This window comes from Heteronotia binoei, chromosome 12 (assembly GCF_032191835.1).
Source record: "Heteronotia binoei isolate CCM8104 ecotype False Entrance Well chromosome 12, APGP_CSIRO_Hbin_v1, whole genome shotgun sequence".
Lineage (NCBI taxonomy): Eukaryota > Metazoa > Chordata > Lepidosauria > Squamata > Gekkonidae > Heteronotia > Heteronotia binoei.
This window is the reverse complement of record NC_083234.1, coordinates 1,476,125-1,496,862: the sequence shown is the minus strand read 5'-3', so window position 1 is coordinate 1,496,862 and position 20,738 is coordinate 1,476,125. Positions and strand designations below refer to the sequence as shown.

At 55.0% G+C, this 20,738-nt stretch overlaps 1 protein-coding gene across 2 annotated transcripts in view; it reads left to right on the top strand.

Annotated features, from left to right (window-relative positions):
• The window catches only part of DSCAML1 (DS cell adhesion molecule like 1), a 242,251-nt gene that overhangs the window by 124,130 nt on the left and 97,383 nt on the right, over window positions 1-20,738 (top strand). For both annotated transcript variants that reach the window (XM_060250887.1, XM_060250888.1), the window contains exons 4-5: window positions 14,115-14,261; window positions 19,759-20,037. In XM_060250887.1, coding sequence (XP_060106870.1) covers window positions 14,115-14,261; window positions 19,759-20,037 — 426 coding nt within the window. The remainder of the gene's footprint in view (window positions 1-14,114; window positions 14,262-19,758; window positions 20,038-20,738) is intronic.

The window sequence follows — 20,738 nt, the reverse complement described above, 5'->3', positions numbered from 1 at the left end:
GTGTATCTGCTGAAAACAACCGCAGCCTTTTTTAGCTCTGCTGAATGTGGAAGGCTTTTCCCATTTCAGTTCAGTGGCCGAAGGAGAAGAAGACACCAGAGAGGAGGACATGGCAGAACAGTGGTTGCCTCAAGCGGCACTCAGCAGTTCTTTGAAGGACGGACAGGAGGTTCTCTCTCCGCTTGGAGCTGCTGTGCCTTTTCTTGTCTGGTTTGGAGTGGTGGCCTTGCAGGGCGGGTGGGCAGGAGGGGTCTGCTTGTGCTCGCGGTCTGCTTTGCTGTCCAGCGAGTTCTCCTCTCCTGTCTCCCTGCCTCCCATGGCTGCTCAGGCCAAGGCCCAGGCCCAGGCTGGGGAGAGGTTCTTGACTCAATGTAGAGTGAAGGGCATGAGCGTGGGACTCCTCCGCAGCATCCTTTCTTGTGGCCTTCTTAGATGGAATAATGAGTTCCTCTCAGCCTCGCGTTTGGGGAGGGAGTGAAGCCTGGCATGGAGCTACCCGTGGTTTGGAGTGGAGATTTGCATAGAAAGCCAGGGAAAGTCATTAGCCATGCCGCTCGCGCATCCTCCTCAATTGAGACATAGAGGCCTTCGTGTGGGGAGGGGAGGGGAGGGAGCGCATAGATTTCCTCTGGCTAGGAAGGCATCTGTCAGGAAGCAGGGCTTGTTAGCGTGCAAGAGAGAGAGAGAGAGAGAGAGAGGCGTCTTTGTCCTGGATTTCAACAATCCTGGAGTGCAATAATTCCCTCCCCCCCCAGCAGCCACCAAGCTTTGATGGCATGCAGAATAGATGGCAGGGAAACAAACATCATTTTAAAACTGATACATGATGCTACCTTTGTTCTTGAGACCCTGCCTCACCCTGGAACATTTCTTAGAATTCCCTTTCCTGCCCCCCCCCCCCACATTTAGAGGAATCCTACTTATTTTCTGTAAAATAATATGTTCCAGGCCTCTTGTGAAGTAGATTATTTTTAAATCTGCAGATGGTTTTCACATCTTCTGTCCTCAGCGTGTGCAGCAACTTTCCACCTCAGTAAACTGCTTTCTAATTTTGCCAGGGGCTGTGGAGCAAACCGCTCTGTCACATTGGGTTGGTCTTTCAAATCTCCTCTCCTCTCCTTCCCTCTCCTTTCCTTCCCTCTCTTCTCCTCTCTTTTCCTTTCCTTTCCTCTCCTTCCCTCTCTTTTCCTTTTCTCTCTTCTCCTCTCTTTTTCTTTCCTCTCCTTTCCTTCCCTCTCCTCTCCTCTCCTCTCCTTTCCTTTCTTCTTTTCCTTTCTCCTCTCCTCTCCTCTCCTCTCCTCTCCTTTCCTTTCCTTTCCTTTCCTTTCCTTTCCTTTCCTTTCCTTTCCTTTCTCCTCTCCTCTCCTCTCCTCTCCTTTCCTTTCCTTTCCTTTCCTTTCCTTTCCTTTCCTTTCCTTTCCTTTCCTTTCCTTTCCTTTCCTTTCCTTTCCTCTCCTCTCTTCTAGTTTTCTTTCCTCTTCTCACCTCTCCTTTCCTTTCCTCTCCTCTGCTTTCCATTCCTCCCCTCTCCTCCCCCTTCTTTCCTTTCCTTTCCTTTCCTTTCCTCTCCTTTCCTTTCATCTCTTTTCCTTTCCTCTCCTCTCCTCTGTTTTCATCTCCTCTCCTTTCCTCTTCTTTCCCTCTCCTCTCTTCCCCTTCCCCTCCTCTCCCCTCCCCTTTCTCTCCTCTCCTTTGCTGCGACTGCTCCTTGTCATTCCTTGCCTGTCTATATGAATAAATGCTCCAAAAATGGGGCGCCTGATGGGTGGGAAGACATTGTAGAAATGTTCTAAGTTCAAAATAAATGTTGGGGAGGGGTTCTCAGGTCCTGAGGCAACCTCCCTTTCTTAGAAGTGGGTGGCTATTGCTTTAATGTGAAGTCATTAGGGCTTTTCCTCTGACTTTCCTGGATCTCTACTTTTTACAGTAAGCTACAAGCAGTCTGGTTCAACATTTATTCTAGCTCAACTCTGAACATACGTTATGCATTTGGCTCTAAAGGGTACAGCTGGAGCGGGGCTGTTTTGTGGAAACCAGTAGCCATCCTCACAGAAAGCAAATGTGATGGTGATGATGACGAAGAGGGAGGAGGGTCTGGCCATGGCTCGCTGTCTCTCTCTGCCTGCCGGGTGGGTGGGTGGCTTTTGAGGGGCTGGCTCCTTTGCCCTCTCTTTGACTTTCCTCACCTTCTTCCACTTGGCTGCCCCCTAATCCTGTGGGGGTGGGGGTGGAGGGGAGCAGCCGTTGCTGCTTCTAATCGGCTTGGCCTCTCGAGTGAGTGAGCGAGCGAGGGAGTGGGGGGGGCGCATGTGCTGCTCATCCCCAGCCCTGCTGCGCATCTGGCTGCTCCCGGGAGCCAGGAAGGCCCTGCAGCCCCCAACCCAGCAGCAGCGGAGGTGGCAGGGCCTGCCTGGGACTGTGGCCGAGGGACCCCCCAGCCCCGCTTGGCAGGCAGAAGCCCAGAGACTCGCTGCCCTCCTGGCCCTTCCGGTGCTTCCCTGATCCAGCATTGCCCTCCTTCCCTGGTGGGCAGACTTGCCATCTTCCCAGTTGCTGAGTGGGATGGAACTCCTCCTCGGGGGTCTGTTGAGCACAACAACCACTGCAAACCCACCATGTCATGGTGTGTGTCCTTCCCTCTGGGGGTGGGGGTGTGCCCCCCCCCTTCTGCAGGTGAGTTTTACCCCAGAAGCTTCTGGCGCCCTCTTGCCTTGCTGCTCACCCCTCGCCCCACCCTCTTCTCTGGGGGGGGGAGGTGGTGGCTGTGTGCCCTGCTGCTTTAGGCAAAAGCGTGAGACAGGTGGGGGGGGCGAGGACCTTGGTGTGAATGGCAGATCAGCACAGTTGTGTGTCTCTCACGTGGATGGGGAGGCGCTTCACAAGGGAAGTGCTTGTCCCATCCCCCCTCCTGCCAAGGGACGCTGCAGAATCCAAGCTGCATTTCCCTAACGATGTAGCCCTCAATGGTCTGCTTCCTCCCTCCCTCCCTCCCTCCCTGCCTTCCTGTTTTCTGCTTTGATATGCAAATTTCTGCACAATTCTAGATCAGTTCCCCCCCCTTCATTCGCATAAAGTCTGACTAGTCCCACATTTTGACTTTGTAAAAAAACTGCCAAAAAACTTGACCCGTTTGTGACTGAGTGGACTGAGAGCCATGGGGTCTGGTCTTGCCCTCTGGAGCAGCAGACCCTCTTCCGTGGGGCAGCCCCCCAGGGCCTGGAACTGCACAGTCATGGCCCCCTCCCTCCCTTTCCTCCCCCCTGCCCCAGCACCCCCCCTTGTGGCCCAGATCCGGGGGGGGGGCACTTCCTTGTGCTCCTGCTCTAAGCCTGCTCTCCTCGGCCTGCATCCTTATAAGAATAAAATAAAAATTTTATTTATATCCCGCCCTCCCCGCGAAGCGGGCTCAGGGCAGCTAACAACATATTCATATAATTATACAAAGGTTTAAAACCACATTAGTCTTAAAACATTCCAATTTAAAAACGAATACAAATAGATTTCAGGTGCTAATTCTGTTCATAAAATAATGGTGACAGAAGTCACACAACATCAGTTGCTCAACCGGCAAAGGCCATCCTGAAAAGGGTGGTCTTGCAGGCCTCGCAGAACTGGTCAAGGCTCCGCAGGGTTCGCACTTCTTCCGGGAGCTGGTTCCAGAGGTGTGGAGCTGCGATAGAGAAGGCCCATGTGCGAGTATTTTGTAGTTTTGCCTCCTTTGGTCCGGGGATAGCCAGCTGGTTCTTCCCTGCTGACCTCAGTGCTCTCTGAGGTTCGTATGGGGAAAGACGGTCCCTCAGGTAGGCAGGTCCTAGGCCATTTAGGGCTTTAAAGGTAATAACCAGCACTTGTAACGAACCCGGTAAGTAACTGGCAGCCAGTGCAGTCCATGTAGCCCGACTGTATGTGCTCCCACTTCGGGAGCCCCAGTAACAGCCTAGCCGCTGCGTTCTGCACCAGCTGCAACCTCCGGGTTCGGCACAGAGGCAGCCTCATGTCAGAGGGCATTACAGTAATCCAATCTTGAGGTGACTGTTGCATGGATCACTGTTGCTAGGTCCCGGCGCTCCAGGAAGGGAGCCAACTGTCTGCCCGCTTCAGGTGAAAAAACGCCAACTTGGCGGTGGCTGCTATCTGGCCTCCATTGATAATGAAGGCTCCAGCAGAACTCCCAAGCTCTTGACCCGGTACGCCACTTCAGGCAGCACACTGTCAAAAACCGGGAGAGGTATTTCTCTCCCTAGGGCGCCGCGGCCCACGCAAAGGACCTCTGTCTTCGTCGAGTTCAGCTTCAGCCACTCAGCCTAAGCCAAGTTGCCACGGCCTGTAATGCCAGGTCCAGATTCCCTGGAACGCAGTCAGGCGGCCATCCATTAGCAGATAGAGCTGGGTGTCATCTGCATATGGTGACACCCAAGCCCATACCTCCGGGCAATCTGGGCAAAGAGGCGCATATAGATGTTAAATAACATTGGGGAGAGAACTGCTCCCTGCGGCACCCCACAATCTAGTGTGTGCCTCTGGGACAGCTCAGGGATTGCCACCCTTTGTCCCCGTCCCTTGAGGAAGGAGGAAAGCCGATGTAGGGCTAGCCCCCTAACCCCTATGTCGGCGAGGCGGCGGGTCAGTAGCTGATGGTCGACCATATCAAATGCGGCCGACAGATCTAATAACATCAGCACCGCCACGCCGCCTCGATCCAGATGCCGCTGGAGGTCATCTACCAAGGCGACCAGCACTGTCTCCGTCCATGACCTGGGCGAAAGCCGGACTGCCAAGGGTCTAGGATCCTTCTTTGGGTGCTGCAGCCAGGGTGTGTCTCTCTTGGATGAGATCCTGCTCGTGGGCGGGGAGAGTAGGACTTCTCGGGAGGAGCCTCCTGTCTTACTGTTCTATTACTACATAACTGTCAGTGCAGATTAGAACTGCTGTGGTCTTTTTTGCAGCTGCATCACACTGCTGGCTCACACCCAATTTTTGATGGACTGCAGTCCCAAGACCCACCTCCCATGTCCAGCTGTTCAGGCCAGGCGTCCCCCCCCTTCCCTCACCCTGCAGTTGATTCTTTTTTGCCTGGAGGCTGAGCTTTGCATTGGGCTCTGTCAAATCTTTTTTTTTTTAATTTTCAGCCCAACTTTCCAATTTATCGTCTCTTTACATTTATTTATGACTGAGCCCTGCGACCCTCTTCCCAGCCGCATGGAGGTGCAATCGATAACCACCCCCTGGACTGATCTGTCTCCAACCAGCGTAAATCTACCTCCAGCCCCCTTCTAACCAGTCTGCAAAACGAAATGTCTCGGGAGCTTTGTTGAAACCAACCTCTTGCAATTCCTAACTCTGGTAACCTGATCAAAAACACAGTATGAATGATCTGGTAGGATTAATTCTGGACAAATCCTAGTATCTTCCTGACATTGACTGCTCTGTAGTTTCCTGAATCCTTCTCCTTTTTGACTTTTTTGAAGACTGGGACATTTCCTGGTCTCTGATCTCTTGGCCTTCTTTTCTCCTGCAGGATCTCACAAAAATTCTGAGGTTAAACCATCCAGTTCCTGGATGCCATTTTTCTGGCCCCCAGGGCTCCTTTAACTCATTGAGGCCGTTCGATATTCCCTCACCAACATCTTGCTGAACTTCTGTCCCGCCTCAGTGCTCCTATTGCAAGACTGTGCACTCTTCCTGTTTTGGGAGAACCTGCAGGCAAAACAGGCACAGAGCAGTCCCACCTCCTCTTTGTCACTCCTCAGCATTTAACCATCCACTCTTCTACCATTTCTTCCTCCTCCAGACATACCCTCTTGTTGCTCCTAGCGACCGCTCCCATCTCTGCTCCGTTTGGGTTTCCTGGTACTGTTCAGACTAGTCGCCTGCAGCTGCCGCCAGTGTTGTGTTCCTCCTGCTGCTTCTCAGGTGTCCTCTTTGGCTTTCAGCTCATCTTTTCATGCAGCTACCCTGGCATCTTTGGATGCTTCCCATGTCACTTTTCCATTGGTTTGCAACGGTGACTACAGCAACTCCTTTTTGAGGGAGCCCCACATCTCAGACTCCAGCCATGGAAGTTTCCTGGAGTTTCCCTCAGTTCTGTGAAATAAGCGTTCCAGAAGTTCCAGGTATGTGTTTGGCTCTGCTCATCCTGAGTTTTCCCACATTACGTGGCTGCTTCTCCCTGAGCTGGGTTAGAACCAGGCCCTTTCGTTCCCTCTGAAAGGGGAAGTTGGCTGCAAAGTTGGTCCGGAAGTCCTGGGATGTTCCATGCAGAGCAGAGTTTGTGTCCCAGCAGATATCAGGGTAGCTGAAGTCTCTGATTACCTCTGATTCTTATTTCTCTTCATCATCTTTCTCTCATTGGTTTAGAACTATAGTTTAATAGATTTCTCTAAATCGGGGTGTTGCTGTTGTAGTTGTGTATTTTCATGGCAGCCCCCAAGAGGGACTTGAGGATCTCCTGGAATCACAACTCCTCTTTAGACCACAGAGATCTGTTCCACTCCCCCCCCCCCAGGAGAAAAGGGATGCTTGGAAGGATGGGCTCTGTGGCCCAGGACCCCATCCCCGGGGGTCCCTCTCCCCCTCATGCTCCACCCCCAAATTTCCAAAAGTTTCCCACTCTGGATCTGGTCCCCCCACCACCCTCATTTTCACTTGGATGCTGTGGGGGGAGGGGCTACCAAACCCCCCCCCACCCCGCCCCGGTCTCTTGCCCAGGAAGCTCAGGGCATGGCCCCAGGAACCACCCCCTCCTCGGTCCTTCACGATGCCATTTCCACAGCTGGGCAGTTGATCCCTCCCGGAGGAGCCCTGAAGCCCTTCACCTGCTTTCTGAGAGCCTTCTGGTCAGCTGTGATGCGCTCAGAGCCGCAATCTCACTCCTTCCCACATGGGTGAGCAGGGAGAGGCAATGTCCAGCTGGGTGGATCATTCCCAGCAGCCTCCTGGATCTGTGCCCCTCGTGTGGTTCTCTGTGCTTCTCAGGAGGGGATCCCCAGAAACTTCTCCGATCTCCTGCCGGCTGAGAGCCGCCACCACCCTCTTCCAGGCAGCCTGCTCCTTTTCGTCCTTCCTGCATTGCTCCGGGTGCTGAGTCTGCGCGGGGACAAGACTTGCTCCTCCCGTCCCTTGACCTCGTCTTCCGACAGAGGAGCTTGTCTACCCCCCGCCCCCCCCACCTCTCCCTTGTCATCCTTCCCGCCTCTGTCCTGGCTGAGCTGCTGGCGGTGCCTTCTCAGTTGAAGGGAAGGTGCTTCTTTGCAGCAATGGAATAGCGGGGTGGGGAGGAGGCGGCCTGGGCCCCTGCTGACCTCACACCCTTGCTTATCTTCTGAATAAGACTAAGTTGGTCTTAAAGGTGCAATCGACTCCTATTTTGTTCTACTACTTCAGACCAACACGGCTGCCTACTTGGATCTACCCTTGCTTTAGCTTGCTCGTACCGCAGATGTTCTGCTGCTGGTGGGGTGTGGGTGGGTGTGTGATCTCTTCAGAACCATGTTAGGCTCCTCCTCCTGCTCAGGGCTTGGTCCCTGCCCTTGCTGAAAGGGCTTTTGGGGGAGCCAGGTGCGGGGGAGAGGGGAGGAAGGTGAGCAGTGTCCTGGGAGACCCAAAGAGGCTGTCTGTTTCCCTGGTGGGTGGAGGGAGAGATCCAGACGAGGGCAGAGCCACCTTGGTGTGCGGGCTGTGGCACGCGGGGCTTGCCTTTCTCAGCAGCGCCCTCTGGCCAGGCCCCGCACCCCCTGGCTCCCACACTTCCTCAGTCTCCAGCCATGCCCATGTGGTGGGGGAGGGGGCTCACGGGCCTGGCCTTGCTTCTTGGAGCCCCCTCTTCTCACTCGGCAGCCCCTCAGAACGCCCTTAGTGGCCGGCCTGCAGGCCTCTCTGCCAGAAGAAGGGTTTGCTTATTTCTCTGCTTTCTAACTGAGCCTCCAGGTGGGTCACGCGGACAGCACAAGTTGTCCAGTGAACAATGCAATTAGGAATAAGATTATCCAAGAAGAGAAGCAAAGGAAAGAGAAAAAAGTTTCAGCTGATCGAACATCCTACCGGGAATGCCCAGTGCAGCGCCCTGTTCCTGGGACACAGAGAGGCGTCCTTTAGGCAGTGGCTCATGCTATGGGCAGTCTGGGGAAGGAGGGGAGGGTGGGGCCGCGTGTGCAGAAGAGCCTCGGCAGGGCAGCACTCCCAGAAGGCCTTGCTCAGATGGCCCAGTCTGCCATGGCAGAGCACAGTACAGGACGCTTCCCTGAGGGGACCACCTGCTACCTTGCGGAGGAGGGCCAGGCTTTCAGGAATACAGTGGATCACGTTGACTTGTGTCAGTCAGGCTCTCCCTGCCCCATTTTAGCCTCCAGCCCCCTGTGAGTGAGCTGTGTCTGCCCAAGGCCGGTCTTCCTTGGAGTACTCCAGCCTTCTGAGATTGGGAGCTGGAGCCTTCTGAGATTGGGAGCTTTTTGGTTGTGGCACCTCATATGTGGAGCCCCTGGCAGCGGCAGGCAAACTGTACCTCGTGGAAAGTGGGCCCTTGCAGTTGCTTGTGCTGTGGCCCTGATGAAAGTGGTGGTGGTGAAAGGGAAGGAGCTGGCGGCCTCCTTGCGGGCTGATGGGAGCAGTGATTGGCTAGCAAGCCCAGCTTGGGGGTGGGGGCCCTGTGTGATGCCGTCTGATGCTCCTTCAGGGTTAGCCTGCCTGGAGATGCAGCCCTCATGCCCAGCCCCACAGAGCTTCCCTCCCCCCCTCCCTGACACACAATGAGCTTGATAAGAAATGGTCTTGTTAACAAGATTAGCCACGGGAGTCTCTCTTGAGTGCGGGCCGCCTCCTCCTCCGCCTCCTCCTCTTTGCTTTGTGATGTTCTCCATTCTATTCTGCAGTTCTCTGCTTTGGGCACATATCTTTGGACCACCTGGGGAAGATGACTGTGGATCTCTCTCTCAACCTCACCTCTAACATGCCAAGTGAATTGTCCTGGCCCAGCCAATGAGGCAATTGCTTTCCTAGCCCCTAAGCATGGACTAGGTGGCTCTCTTGCCATCTCTGTGTGTGTGTGTGTGTTTGAACTTCTGCGCCCCTCCCCACTCCGCTCTTCCACTAAGGAGCACCTTTTTCTCTGACGGGCCCATTGCTCCTGGCAGCACCCACTTCTCCAACAGAGGGGTGGCGGTGGTGGTGGTGGGGGGAAATAGCTCCTGTTTTTGCCTTTCCTCTTGCATGGCATTCCACAAGCACCATCCGGGGCAGAGTGAGTGGGCTGTGCCAGGGGGGACTGGCAGAAACCCACTGCAGCTTCTGTTGGCTTCTGGGAGATGGTGTGTTGCCTGGAGAGGTCTCTCTCTGATGGAACCTTTTCCTGCCTTCAGGGTGTGTCCTGAGTTGCTCTAAGCCCTGCCCCTGCCCGTTCTGCACCTTGCTTAGAAAGCCACGATGCTGGGAAGGCTGGTGGAGGCAGCGGGCACCACCACCAGCCCCTAACAGGCCCTGCAGAAGATGGGAGGGTCCCACTCAGCTCCCCCCCAGCTCCTGAGACCCTGGGGCCTACTGGCCACGGTGAGGTGCAAGCCGCTTCCCCCTGACCCCCAGGCCTCCTCAGCTCCTGTTTGGTCAGAGGGACACCCACTGGGCCCAGAGGCTCTGTCCTGCTGGCCCCAACAGGCGTGATCACGGGCGGGACTGGCTGTCTTTCCTGTTCCCTCTGATGATCACGTCCTGCCTTCCACCTTCCCTCCTCCTCCTCCTCTTCCCTCCATGCCCCTTTTCATCTCCCTCTCTCAGAAAATCCATTTAAATGCAATTCCATTCTTCAAACTTCCCCTTCATGCATGTCTAATGAATGTCAGCGAAATGCTATTACAATGGAGCCGAGGAGGATCCAATCTCGCCGAGTGTCTACAAGTCATTTGGAGAAAACCCTGGGAGCGCTTCCAGTTTTATTACAGTGTAATTAGAAATAAAATCTCATTGCAATAGTTGAATGAGAGACGGGTGTTAATCCTTTAACATGGAAGATAGAGCTGTACTTAGGGAAGAGATTAAGGGCAGGAGGAAAGCGAGCCAGCCCAGCCACCCGGACCGACTGACTGACCGTCTGCTGCTTCCTGGACCGACCGACCGTCTGCCGGAATCTCACATCAGGCGGCAGCAGCACTTGGGGGGGCTATCCTGGAGGGGCAGGGATGCTGCTGTGCCTTGGCAGCTCGCTCGTCTCTCCCTTGCCTCTGAGACCACAAAACTCACCTCGTGCTGCCTGACGAGGCTGATCATTTGCAAGCTCCCCAGGCGGCCTTGTGGGAGGAAGGCTAGCCTCCTCGGCTGGGGTGATCTGAAAGGCACCACACAGCTGGACTTCCAAAGGCTTTTGACAAGGCTCCTCGCTGAGGACTCTGGACTGAGCCGAGATGCCCTGGGATAAGAGGACAGCTCCTTTTATGGGTTCAGAACTGGTGAAGACAGGAATACAAGGACGGTTCTCTCAGTGGAGGGAGGAGAGCGTGGGGGCCCCACAAGGACCTGTGTTGGGAAGGGTGCAATTTAATGTGTTCATGAATGGCTTGCAATTTGGGGGTGAGCAGAGAAATGGCCCTCACACAACACTAGTCTGGGGGTGAAGACCAAGGCCGCCTGGGAGGAGCTCCAGGAGCGGGTGGGCAACAGTGCAGGCTAGGGAACTACAAGGTGATGCACGTAGGAATAAAAAAATCCCAGCTTCAAGGACAGGCCAGCTGGGTCTTGACTTGCAGAAGAAGCTGAGAGCAAAAGGCAGCTTGGGGCGGGGGGGGGGGAAGCTCACTGAAGATGCAGGCTCATCCCCTCCAAAAGGGGCTCCCACCCTCTTTAGAGCCATTCTCATCCCAGGAGAGAGATCTCCAGACTTCACCAGGAGCGGAGGCTTCATCACCTTCCAGGCCACGGGTTCCCGGTGGGGGTGGGGGTGCAGAGGGACAGAGCTGCAGCCACGGAAGAGCAGAGAGGTGTTGGAGAGGCCCTGGCCTGGCAGGGGAGAGAGCTGCAGCCACAGAAGAGCAGAGAGGTGTCAGAGAGGCTCTGGCCTGGCGGGGGAGAGAGCTGCAGCCACGGAAGAGCAGAGAGGTGTTGGAGAGGCCCTGGCCTGGCGGGGAAGAGAGCTGCAGCCACGGAAGAGCAGACAGGTGTCGGAGAGGCCCTGGCCTGGCGGGGGAGAGAGCTGCAGCCACGGAAGAGCAGAGAGGTGTTGGAAAGGCCCTGGCCTGGCGGGGGAGAGAGCTGCAGTCACTGCAAGAGCAGAGAGGTGTCGGAGAGGCCCTGGCCTGGCGGGGGAGAGAGCTGCAGCCACGAAAGAGCAGAGAGGTGTCGGAGAGGCCCTGGCCTGGCGGGGGAGAGAGCTGCAGCCACGGAAGAGCAGAGAGGTGTAGGAGAGGCCCTGGCCTGGCGGGGGAGAGAGCTGCAGCCACGGAAGAGCAGACAGGTGTCGGAGAGGCCCTGGCCTGGCGGGGGAGAGAGCTGCAGCCACGGAAGAGCAGAGAGGTGTCGGAGAGGCCCTGGCCTGGCGGGGGAGAGAGCTGCAGTCACTGCAAGAGCAGAGAGGTGTCGGAGAGGCCCTGGCCTGGCGGGGGAGAGAGCTGCAGCCACGAAAGAGCAGAGAGGTGTCGGAGAGGCCCTGGCCTGGCGAGGGAGAGAGCTGCAGCCATGGAAGAGCAGAGAGGTGTCGGAGAGGCCCTGGCCTGGCGGGGGAGAGAGCTGTAGCCACGGAAGAGCAGAGAGGTGTCGGAGAGGCCCTGGCCTGGCGGAGGACAGAGCTCCAACCAGGGAAGAGCAGAGAGTTGTCGGAGAGGCCCTGGCCTGGCGGGAGGGGGAGGTGGAGCTATAGAGAGCTGTCGGAGTGGCCCTGGGGGGAGAGCTGCAGAGTGGTGTCGGAGAGGCCCTGGCCTGGTGGAGAAGAGAGCTTCAGCCATGGGAAAAGCAGAGGTGCTCCTAGACTCTGGCTCTTTTCTACTGTTGCAAAATTCTGAATTGCTACAAGAGAGAGTCAATGCTTCTGGAAAACGCCCATCAATTAAATGCAAAAGAGGGAGGGAGGGGCTAGGAAGCAACAACTTGCAAAGCAGCAGCTGATCATTGCCATAGCAACCGCAGTCCCTCCCCCCAACTCCTGTTTTTGCTCTGAATTCCAGTGCAGCCAGCATGCTCTGCTCACTGGTTTGTTGTCAGGCAGGGAACTCTTGGTCTGCCGGTGGGTTGTAGAGTCGCTGCTGGGCCCACACACTCCTTTTGCCCCATAGGTCAAACTGCCTCTCTGAAGTATAAGCCTGGGCTCCCTATTGGCCAGCAAAACGTGCATCAGACAGAACAATGCATGCAGGTTTCCTCGAATGAAATCTGTGCTGAGATGAGGATCCAATGCATGGTTATAGGATGGGGGAGACTTGTCTTAGCAGTAGTCTGTGCGAAAAGGATCTGGGGGTCTTAGTGGACCATACTCTGAACATGAGTCAACAGTGTAATGCGGTGGCTAAAAAGGCAAATACAATATTGGGCTGTATCAACAGAAGTATAGTATCCAGATCATGTGAAGTGATAGTATTGCTTTACTCTGCTCTGGTAAGACCTCACCTGGAGTATTGTGTTCAGTTTTGGGCACCACATTTTAAGAAGGATCTAGACAAGCTGGAACGGGTCCAGAGGAGGGTGACGAAGATGGTGAGGGGTCTGGAGACCTAGTCCTATGAGGAAAGGTTGAAGGAGCTGGGCATGTTTAGCCTGGAGAGGAGGCGGCTGAGAGGTGATATGATCACCATCTTCAAGTACTTGAAGGGCTGTCATTTAGAGGATGGCGTGGAATTGTTTTCTGTGGCCCCGGAAGGTAGGACCAGGACCAATGGGTTGAAATTAAATCAAAAGAGTTTCCGGCTCAACATTAGGAAGAAATTCCTGATTGTCAGAGCGGTTCCTCAGTAGAACAGGCTTCCTCAGGAGGTGGTGGGCCCTCCTTCCTTGGAGGTTTTTCAACAGAGGCTAGATGGCCATCTGACAGCAATGAAGATCCTGTGAATTTAGGGGGAACTGTTTGTGAGTTTCCTGCATTGTGCAGGGGGCTGGACTAGATGACCCTAGAGGTTCCTTCCAACTCTATGATTCTAGGATGCTGCTGTGGCCACAGGGAGGGGGCACTGTGGCACATGTGGTCTGCTGTTTGAGTGGCTGGGGGAGTGCTCTTTGGTCTCCTGACCCTTCTCCTGGCTATTTTCAGACCTTTCTTCCCTGACCAGCTAGAGTGTTGTGCTTAGGTGTGCCTTGGACATGGCTGGAGGAGAGCTTTGGAGACTTCTTCTCTTGCTCTGGACACATCACTCGTGTCTGCAACTGCAGTTCAGCCCAGCGGCTACCTTGAGCATCCCTTCCTTTCGTTTCCCCAAACCTCTAAGTAATTTGAAGTAATGATTAGCTCAGAAGGATGGATTTCCTTTTACTTGTGAAGTTGTTGGGAAGAGGCGTGGTGGGCTGTGCAAGCGTCAGCAACCTTTGTGCTATTGCTTCCTTTTTCCAGAGGCCCTTCTGGGCTCTTCTGCTTGGCTGTCCCTCCAGCTGCCTTTCAGGGGCAAAGCCAGGGGTGAGAAGGGGGGCACCAAATCAGGCCTTCACCTGGGACTCAGCCGGGTTCCACGCCGCATGCACCCTGTACATCAGCACACATGGCAGTCTCGCTGTGTGTGGTCGACAACAGATGAGGCTGCTTCTTGCTCCAAAAGTTTGAGCCACAATTTGTTTGATAAGATGCCATGAAACCTTTCTTTCCACAGAAGTGTTGCCTTTCTGCAGGGATCGGCTTTTGGGCTAAGATTTCAGTGGGGAGGAGTGGGCCTGCTCTCAGGGCATAACCAGCCCCCCAGCCTAACTTTGGGGGCCCTGTTTATTTCAGCCCACCTTTCTCCCTGAGACCCAAGGCAGATTACATAGTGTAGGTCAGTGTGATCTAATAAGCAAGTCAGTTTCAAGCCGAAGGGACTCTGCACTCTTGCCTGAAGCTCAGGGCTTCCCTCCATGGTCTGTGCTTGCCTTTCTAGCCCCTGGGACCCTCTTATCTCCTGCAAGGGGGAGAATGAACCCTGAAACAACTGAGCAGCCTTTGTTCTGTTTCTCTCTTCCAGAAAACAGATTTTTTATTACATTCTACGGAGGGCTGTACATCTCCGACGTGCAGAAGGAAGATGCCTTGTCCACCTACAGGTGTATCACCAAGCACAAGCACAGCGGGGAGACACGGCAGAGCAACGGAGCCCGGCTGTCTGTCTCAGGTATGTTCCTCCTGGGCCGTTCTTTCTGCTGCTGCTGGCTGGCTGGCCAGGGGAGCTCCAGGGCCCAAGTCATCCTGGGGTCTGTGGAGGCAGCGCTGGTCTCCCCCCCCCCCATCATGGTAGAGGAGTCCTTCACTGCCTGGAGAGGTGCCAGAGAAGGAAGGGCTGTGGGAGCTGTGGAGAGCTTGAGGGGCAGAGACCGGCTGGCTGTTCCCCACCAGCCCTCTCACGTTGCTCACACAGGTGAAGTGTGGGGAGAGCCATCAGCAGCCCTTCCAGCATCCACTTGTGGGGGTCACTGCTCATGGTCGTCTCGCCCTGTTTAGATGCAGGTGGGTAAGGCGGGAGGGGGGGCTTGTGCAGGCATCAGGAGCAGAGCTGACCATTTGGGGCCTGTGGAGAAACGCCGGGTTAGGCTAGGGTTATCTGTAAGTTGGCAGGAAGAGGCTGTCAAACTCAGAGAAGGTTTGGGGCCTAGTCTCTTCCTCCCCACCCCCGTCTGGAAGCAGCAATCCTGAGGAGGCCACCTAGAGAGACAGGAAGTCCTCCAGGCCTGTCTCCCAGAAGACCAATTCCTGGGTGGGAACTGGGTTTTATACTGGAGATTTTGGACAGGAAGCCTTCAGTCTGAGTTTGAGTTCAGTCTTGGAGATCAGTTAGATGAGAGGGTATGGTCAGGGCAAGTAGTGTCACAGGGAAAGAAGGAGCATTTTTTCTTCCTACTATGATTTGTTGCTTCTGTTCACTTTTTTAAAAAATCCCCGTAAATAGTTGTATGTTATAAATAAAAGTTTTGTCTGTTTAAAAGGTAGTCCCTTCCCCAAGCACCTTAGACCACGCTGCTGCAAGAGGGGAGCCCAGGGAAGGGGGGGGAGGCGCTTGGCAAGGCTGCCAATCCTCCAGGGGTCTCCCAAAGAAGGACTCTGGTCTGGTGCTGGGCTGGCAGAGGACCTTGAGACCTCAGAACTGGCAGGAAGGGGGACTGGGAGTCCTGTTCCTCTCAGTCAGGAACCCCTAAATGGAGCAGGTGGTGGCAGCGTACCCTAGTGGCGGGAAGAAGATTAGCTCCCTCCAGGAGTTGGCAAACCAAAAGGGAGGTGAAGGGACTGGGTCTGAAGGCCGAATTGGGCTGGTTCCATCACACGGCCTGAGCGGCCGTCCATCTCCCCTCAGCATCGTTTCAACAGTAACACGCTTTCAAAAGGCTTCTGAATACACAGGGCCAGGGCCGGCACGTGGGAGTCGGCGAACTAGGCGACGACCTAGGGCACTGGCTTCCACAAGGGCACCTCCCTCCCTCCCGGCAGGATCGGTGGCTGCTCCTCTGATCCCACCTCCCCCCACACCTTCGCAAAGGCAGGTGGAGGGGAGCGCTTTGCAGAGACTGCCAAGTTGTGTCCTGAGTGACTTGCAAGGCACCTGGGAGGCAATGGTAAGCTCCCCCATCACCTGATCAGCCTCCCTGCATTGCAGGAGGGTTGAGTGGGGACCGGGGCTCGTGTCCCCAGCGCCTTGCAAGGTGCCCGGGAGGCGATGGTCGGCTCCCCCGCCATCCGATCAGCCTCCCTGCATTGCAGGAGGGTTGAGTGGGGACCGGGGCTCGCGTCCCCAGCGCCTTTCAAGGTGCCCGGGAAGCGATGGTCGGCTCCCCTGCCACTCGATCAGCCTCTCTGCATTGCACTGCAGGGAGGCTGAATGGGTCTTGCATCCCCAGCGCCTTGCAAGGTGCGCGGGACACGACTGTCAGCCCCCCCCCCCCCAATCAGGAAGCCTAAGGGAGACGGGGGCTGCCTGATGACTTCACTTTTTGTGATGTCACCGTGCCATGCATGCACTCTGCATGCGAGCACCCATGGTTTCTTTTTTTGGGGGGGGGAAAGGGGGGCACTGAGTTGGGGGTCTGCCTTTAGTGGCAGAACCCCCAGCTCCGGCCCTGCACAGGGCAAAACAAGATGACCACCAAACAAAAAGGAATATTTATTGAGGGGAATGGGACATAAAATTCTGGGACATATGAAGGAACAAAAAGGGGCACGCTATCTAGTACTGTGACTGGACTTAGATGCCAGTTGTAGGCCAAGCAAAATGCTTACTTGGAAAAATCCACAGGTGTCCTTGAATTTAAAAAAAAAGTGTTTCCCTTCTGCTGGACACTCAGCCATTGGCTAAAGAAGATCCTACTTTGTTCCATTGTCTAAGGAAGTGAGATTTCCGTGAATAAGCTGCCTGTTCCTTGTTGATGCCGTGGGCCCTGTTTGCTTCCTGTTCCTAGAAATGCTGGAGAGCTCCTCTTTTGGATGGGGGAATTAGCAAGAGGAAGACCTAGGTAGAGCTATTTTGCTGCAGGGATCTTCCACCAATAATACAAAGGCCCAGTATCAGAAAGAAGACTTCAGATTTAAAATATTTTAAATTGTTTACTTAGAAAAATATGTAAAAATATACAATCACACGTGAGACAATCAGAATACACACACAACTGGTCTGAGTTCTCCCGGGCCTTGGACAAAAAGGGTCATGTTCTGTCTGCTCAGAGGACGGAGGCAGGCGCTGGGCTTTCCAGGGTGAGATGAAGAGATGCCCAGTTTGAGACAAAAGGACGAGAATGACCCTTAATGTTTGCCAGGACAGGCCAGGATGGGCTGAATGTCTGAGATCAATTTTGGTTTGGATCCTCTGAGAGGAGAGAGAAAGAGACAAAGGATTTGAGCAACGTGGCCTGCATTAGCATAGAAGTAAGACAAAGAGATGCTGAGTTGGAACAGGAAGGTAAGAAGACTTGGCCATTCATTGCTAGCCAGAGACAAAGACATGAGCAATACGTTACCCAAGAACCCTTTTGTTTCTGCAGAAGGAGCGTGGGGGAGGGGGGAACAATAGCCTGCCAGGAGGGGGCCTATGTTGTAACCCATGTTAGGGCTTCTTGAGGAAAGGTCTAATCCTTTCTTCCTTTGAGACTGCAGGGAGAGCCCTCTCACGCATCAAGGCAGGGACAATTTGAACCAGTGGTGGCTCTCTCACTCCCCCCCCCCCCCCCCAAGACCTGGGCAGCTCCCGGTCAGCCCCCACCAGCAAGATCAGCCTGCACTTGTCCCCAGAAGAAGCACAAGCAAGTGGTTCCAACACTTCCCGGACCAGACCTGCAATCCACTTGGCTCCACCACTTGGTTGGCAGAGGTGAAGGAGATGCATCAGCAAAGAGCCTCACAGAAACGATACAGCTTGAGGGCAGCTTAGCGCCATTAGCCAGGTGACACTTCCAAGCCACAAGCCACTTGGAACAGTTGAGCCACCAGCCTTGCTGCCTCTTGTTCTTGCCGGTGGCTCCCAGTTAACCCATGGAGCCCCTCTCTGGTCTAGAAGCCCTCCTGCCTGGAAGCCCTCCTGCCTGGAGTCAGCCGGCTCTGCTGTGCCATCAGGAGTTAGTTGTCCATCCACAACAAAGCCAGTTCACCAGCAAGCTGCTTAGTAGAGAGGAGCAAACCCAGCATGTGGAGAAGTGCCTTCCACCCAAGACTTCCCCACACGGTTTCAGTCATGGTGACTGCACTCTGTGTGTGCACAGGAACTCCGCTGCGAACTCATAGGTGGCTGAAAGGAGGGAGTTGAAGGAAGGAGGTTCCATGTTTCCTCTTCTGTGCACAAAGGCCACAGGCAGGGAGAACAGGAGCTGATGGCCAAGGCCAGAGATGGCGGGGGCTTTGAGGGGGGGGTGTCTGGCTGTAGGGAGCTGTCCATGCTGAAGTGCAAACTGGTTGGGTAGGAGGCAAAGGCAAGAGCTCAACTAGGGACTCTGTGAGGAATTGAGAGCCCCAGTCCTTTTCCTTGCAAGTGCTGGCTCCATGGTCCCGCCAAGATCGAGAGCGCAGTTTTCTCCGGAGTGAGTCTGGGGTGTGGGATGCCCCTCCAGCTGTCAGGCAGCAGGTGCTTCTTCCCCCCCCCCCGGCCCTCCCCCTCCTGTGTTTTGGGGCAGAGGCTGGAGGGGCCGGAGAGGGACTGGCCCCTTGAGGGAAGCCTGCCATGGGGGAGGAAGCGGGGCACTATCCTCTGGAGCAGTGGCCTCCAACCTTTTGGGCACCAGGGACTGGTTTTGTGGAAGACCATTTTCCCAGGGACTGGGGGGTGGGGATGTTTTATTTTTAAAATTGCATTGCCAAACCCCAATATTCCCCCACCTTTCCATTTTAAACAAAACATGCCAAGAGTTCTAAGCATGTTTGTACTTTAAGTTAAAAATAATATCTTTAATTGTGTTTACCTATATCCTCTATAAGAGCCCCGTGGCGCAGAGTGGTAAAGCTGCAGTACTGCATTCCTAAGCTCTGCTCACAACCTGAGTTCTATCCCAGCAGAAGCTGGGTTCAGGTAGCCAGCTCGAGGTTGACTCAGCCTTCCATCCTTCTGAGGTCAGTAAAATGAGTACCCAGCTGGGGAAGGCAATGGCAAACCACCCTGTAAAAAAGTCTGCCGGGAAAACGTTGTGAAAGCAACGTCACCCCAGAGTCGGAAACAACTGGTGCTTGCACAGGGGACTACCTTTACCTGTATCCTCCATAAAGTTTAAATCTTACATTTTATGATACGCATGACCTGGCCCCACAAAGTCCCATTTCTGTCAGATCTGGCCCTCGTAACAGAGCCCCTAGTTTGTATGATTTATTCCCTTCACAGAATTTGGGCTTGGAGATTTATGCACTTTATTTTATACTTGGCCCCTCGCAGAGGCTCCAAGTGAATCACAGGATGTGAATCCAGGCAATCCAAGGGATGATGCAGCTCATGAGCAGGGAACTTGGACTAGGAAATGGAGAGGTTGGAACCGCAGCTGTCACCTGAGCAAAGCAGAAGTCTTAAAGAGGAGATGTGAATGCAGGGCCTGGCGTGAGAATTGGTAGAAACGCAGGGCATTTCCTGGGCTGATCTCTTGGGAGGGAGGCAGACCTTTGCAGCAGTTCCCTTTTGCAGAGTTTGCCACGTGTCAGGAGCCTCCCAGGCCATTCCACAAGGGGGGGCATGCCTGGGCAGTTGTTGGTTTTGCCCATTGGCAAGGGGTCACCTGCAAATGGTTCTGCTCCTCAAAGAAGCAGAGGGGTGGGACAGAGGGGGAGAGGCAGTCTTGCAGGCACAGGGTGTGTGTGTGTGTGTGTCCAGGGTCATGAAGGGCCTTGGTCTGAGCTTGCAACTGCTGGGCAGCCCCTGGAGCGACTGCACAATGGGGGGTCCCATGGGCATGACCCATCCAGCTCCCAGTCATAACCAAGCGGAGGAGGCCTTCTTCACCAGATGAAGCCTCTGAACTGACCTTGGGAGGAGAGCTATGCAGAGAGCTTAGCAGTCTTCTAGTCTTCGTGTGACCACGGTGTGGATGCAAGTGGCCAGATCAGCTGAGTCATAGTGGGAAGAAAGCATGTTTGCATCAGCATGGACTTGCTTCTCCAGCAAGATCTTTGCCTTCCCAGCCAGGGTTTGATTGCTCATTTTCTTTTTCCCCTTGTAGACCCAGCAGAATCCATTCCCGCCATCCTAGACGGCTTCCAGTCCCGGGAGGTAAAGGCAGGCCAGCTGGTGGAGCTGCCCTGCATTGCTTCTGGCTACCCAAACCCTGCCATCCGGTGGGTCAAAGATGGCCGCCCCCTACCTGCGGACAGCAGGTGGACCAAACGTCTCACTGGCTTGACAATCAGCGACCTGCGAGTGGAGGACAGCGGCGCCTACATCTGCGAAGTCACAAACACCTTTGGCTCTGCTGAGGTCACCGGGATTCTCGCCGTGATTGGTGAGGGGCAGGGAGCAGCAAGGCCTCCTCCCCGCTGTGGCTTGAGCACTGCTGGGGTGTGATGCAAGTCCAAGGGGGTGGCTCCATCCAGGCAGGCGCTGGCCAGCAGGAAGGAAGGAAGGAAGGAAGGAAGGAAGGAAGGAAGGAAGGAAGGAAGGAAGGAAGGAAGGAAGGAAGGAAGGAAGGAAGGAAGGAAGGCGGAGAGGGGGGGTGCCTTGATCAGGGGGTCCTCCTGGTGGGTGGAAGTTGCTGCCGCCTGACTGCAGGCCAGGGACCATTCGTTGATGCTCTTTGTCTTTCTCATCTTCTGCTATCTTTGCTGAGGCTCGAGGGGCTGCCCTAAGGAAAGTCAGTGCAGCTTTCCAAAGACCAAGGAAGACATCGCCTGCTCTCCGGGGGGTGGGCGGTAGAGAGGACTCTGGTTCTCCTGGAGCAGAGGAGCCGAACCAGGAGCCCGCAAGGAGCCTGTGAGAGCCTAAGAACTCGGGCTTCCGGGCTTCTCTGCAGCTGTTCGGTTGGAGTAAAGAAGCAGGCCTCACACATGGGTGGTTCTGTAGGCCAGAGCTCCAATGCAATATGGCAACTCGCTCCCTGTGTGCTCAGAGCAAGTCTGTGACACTTTCCCCGTCAGCCAGAGCTAAGTGACGGCTCCGGTTCCCTCTGCAGAGCCCGCCACACTGGCAACTTCTGGCTGCTGAAGA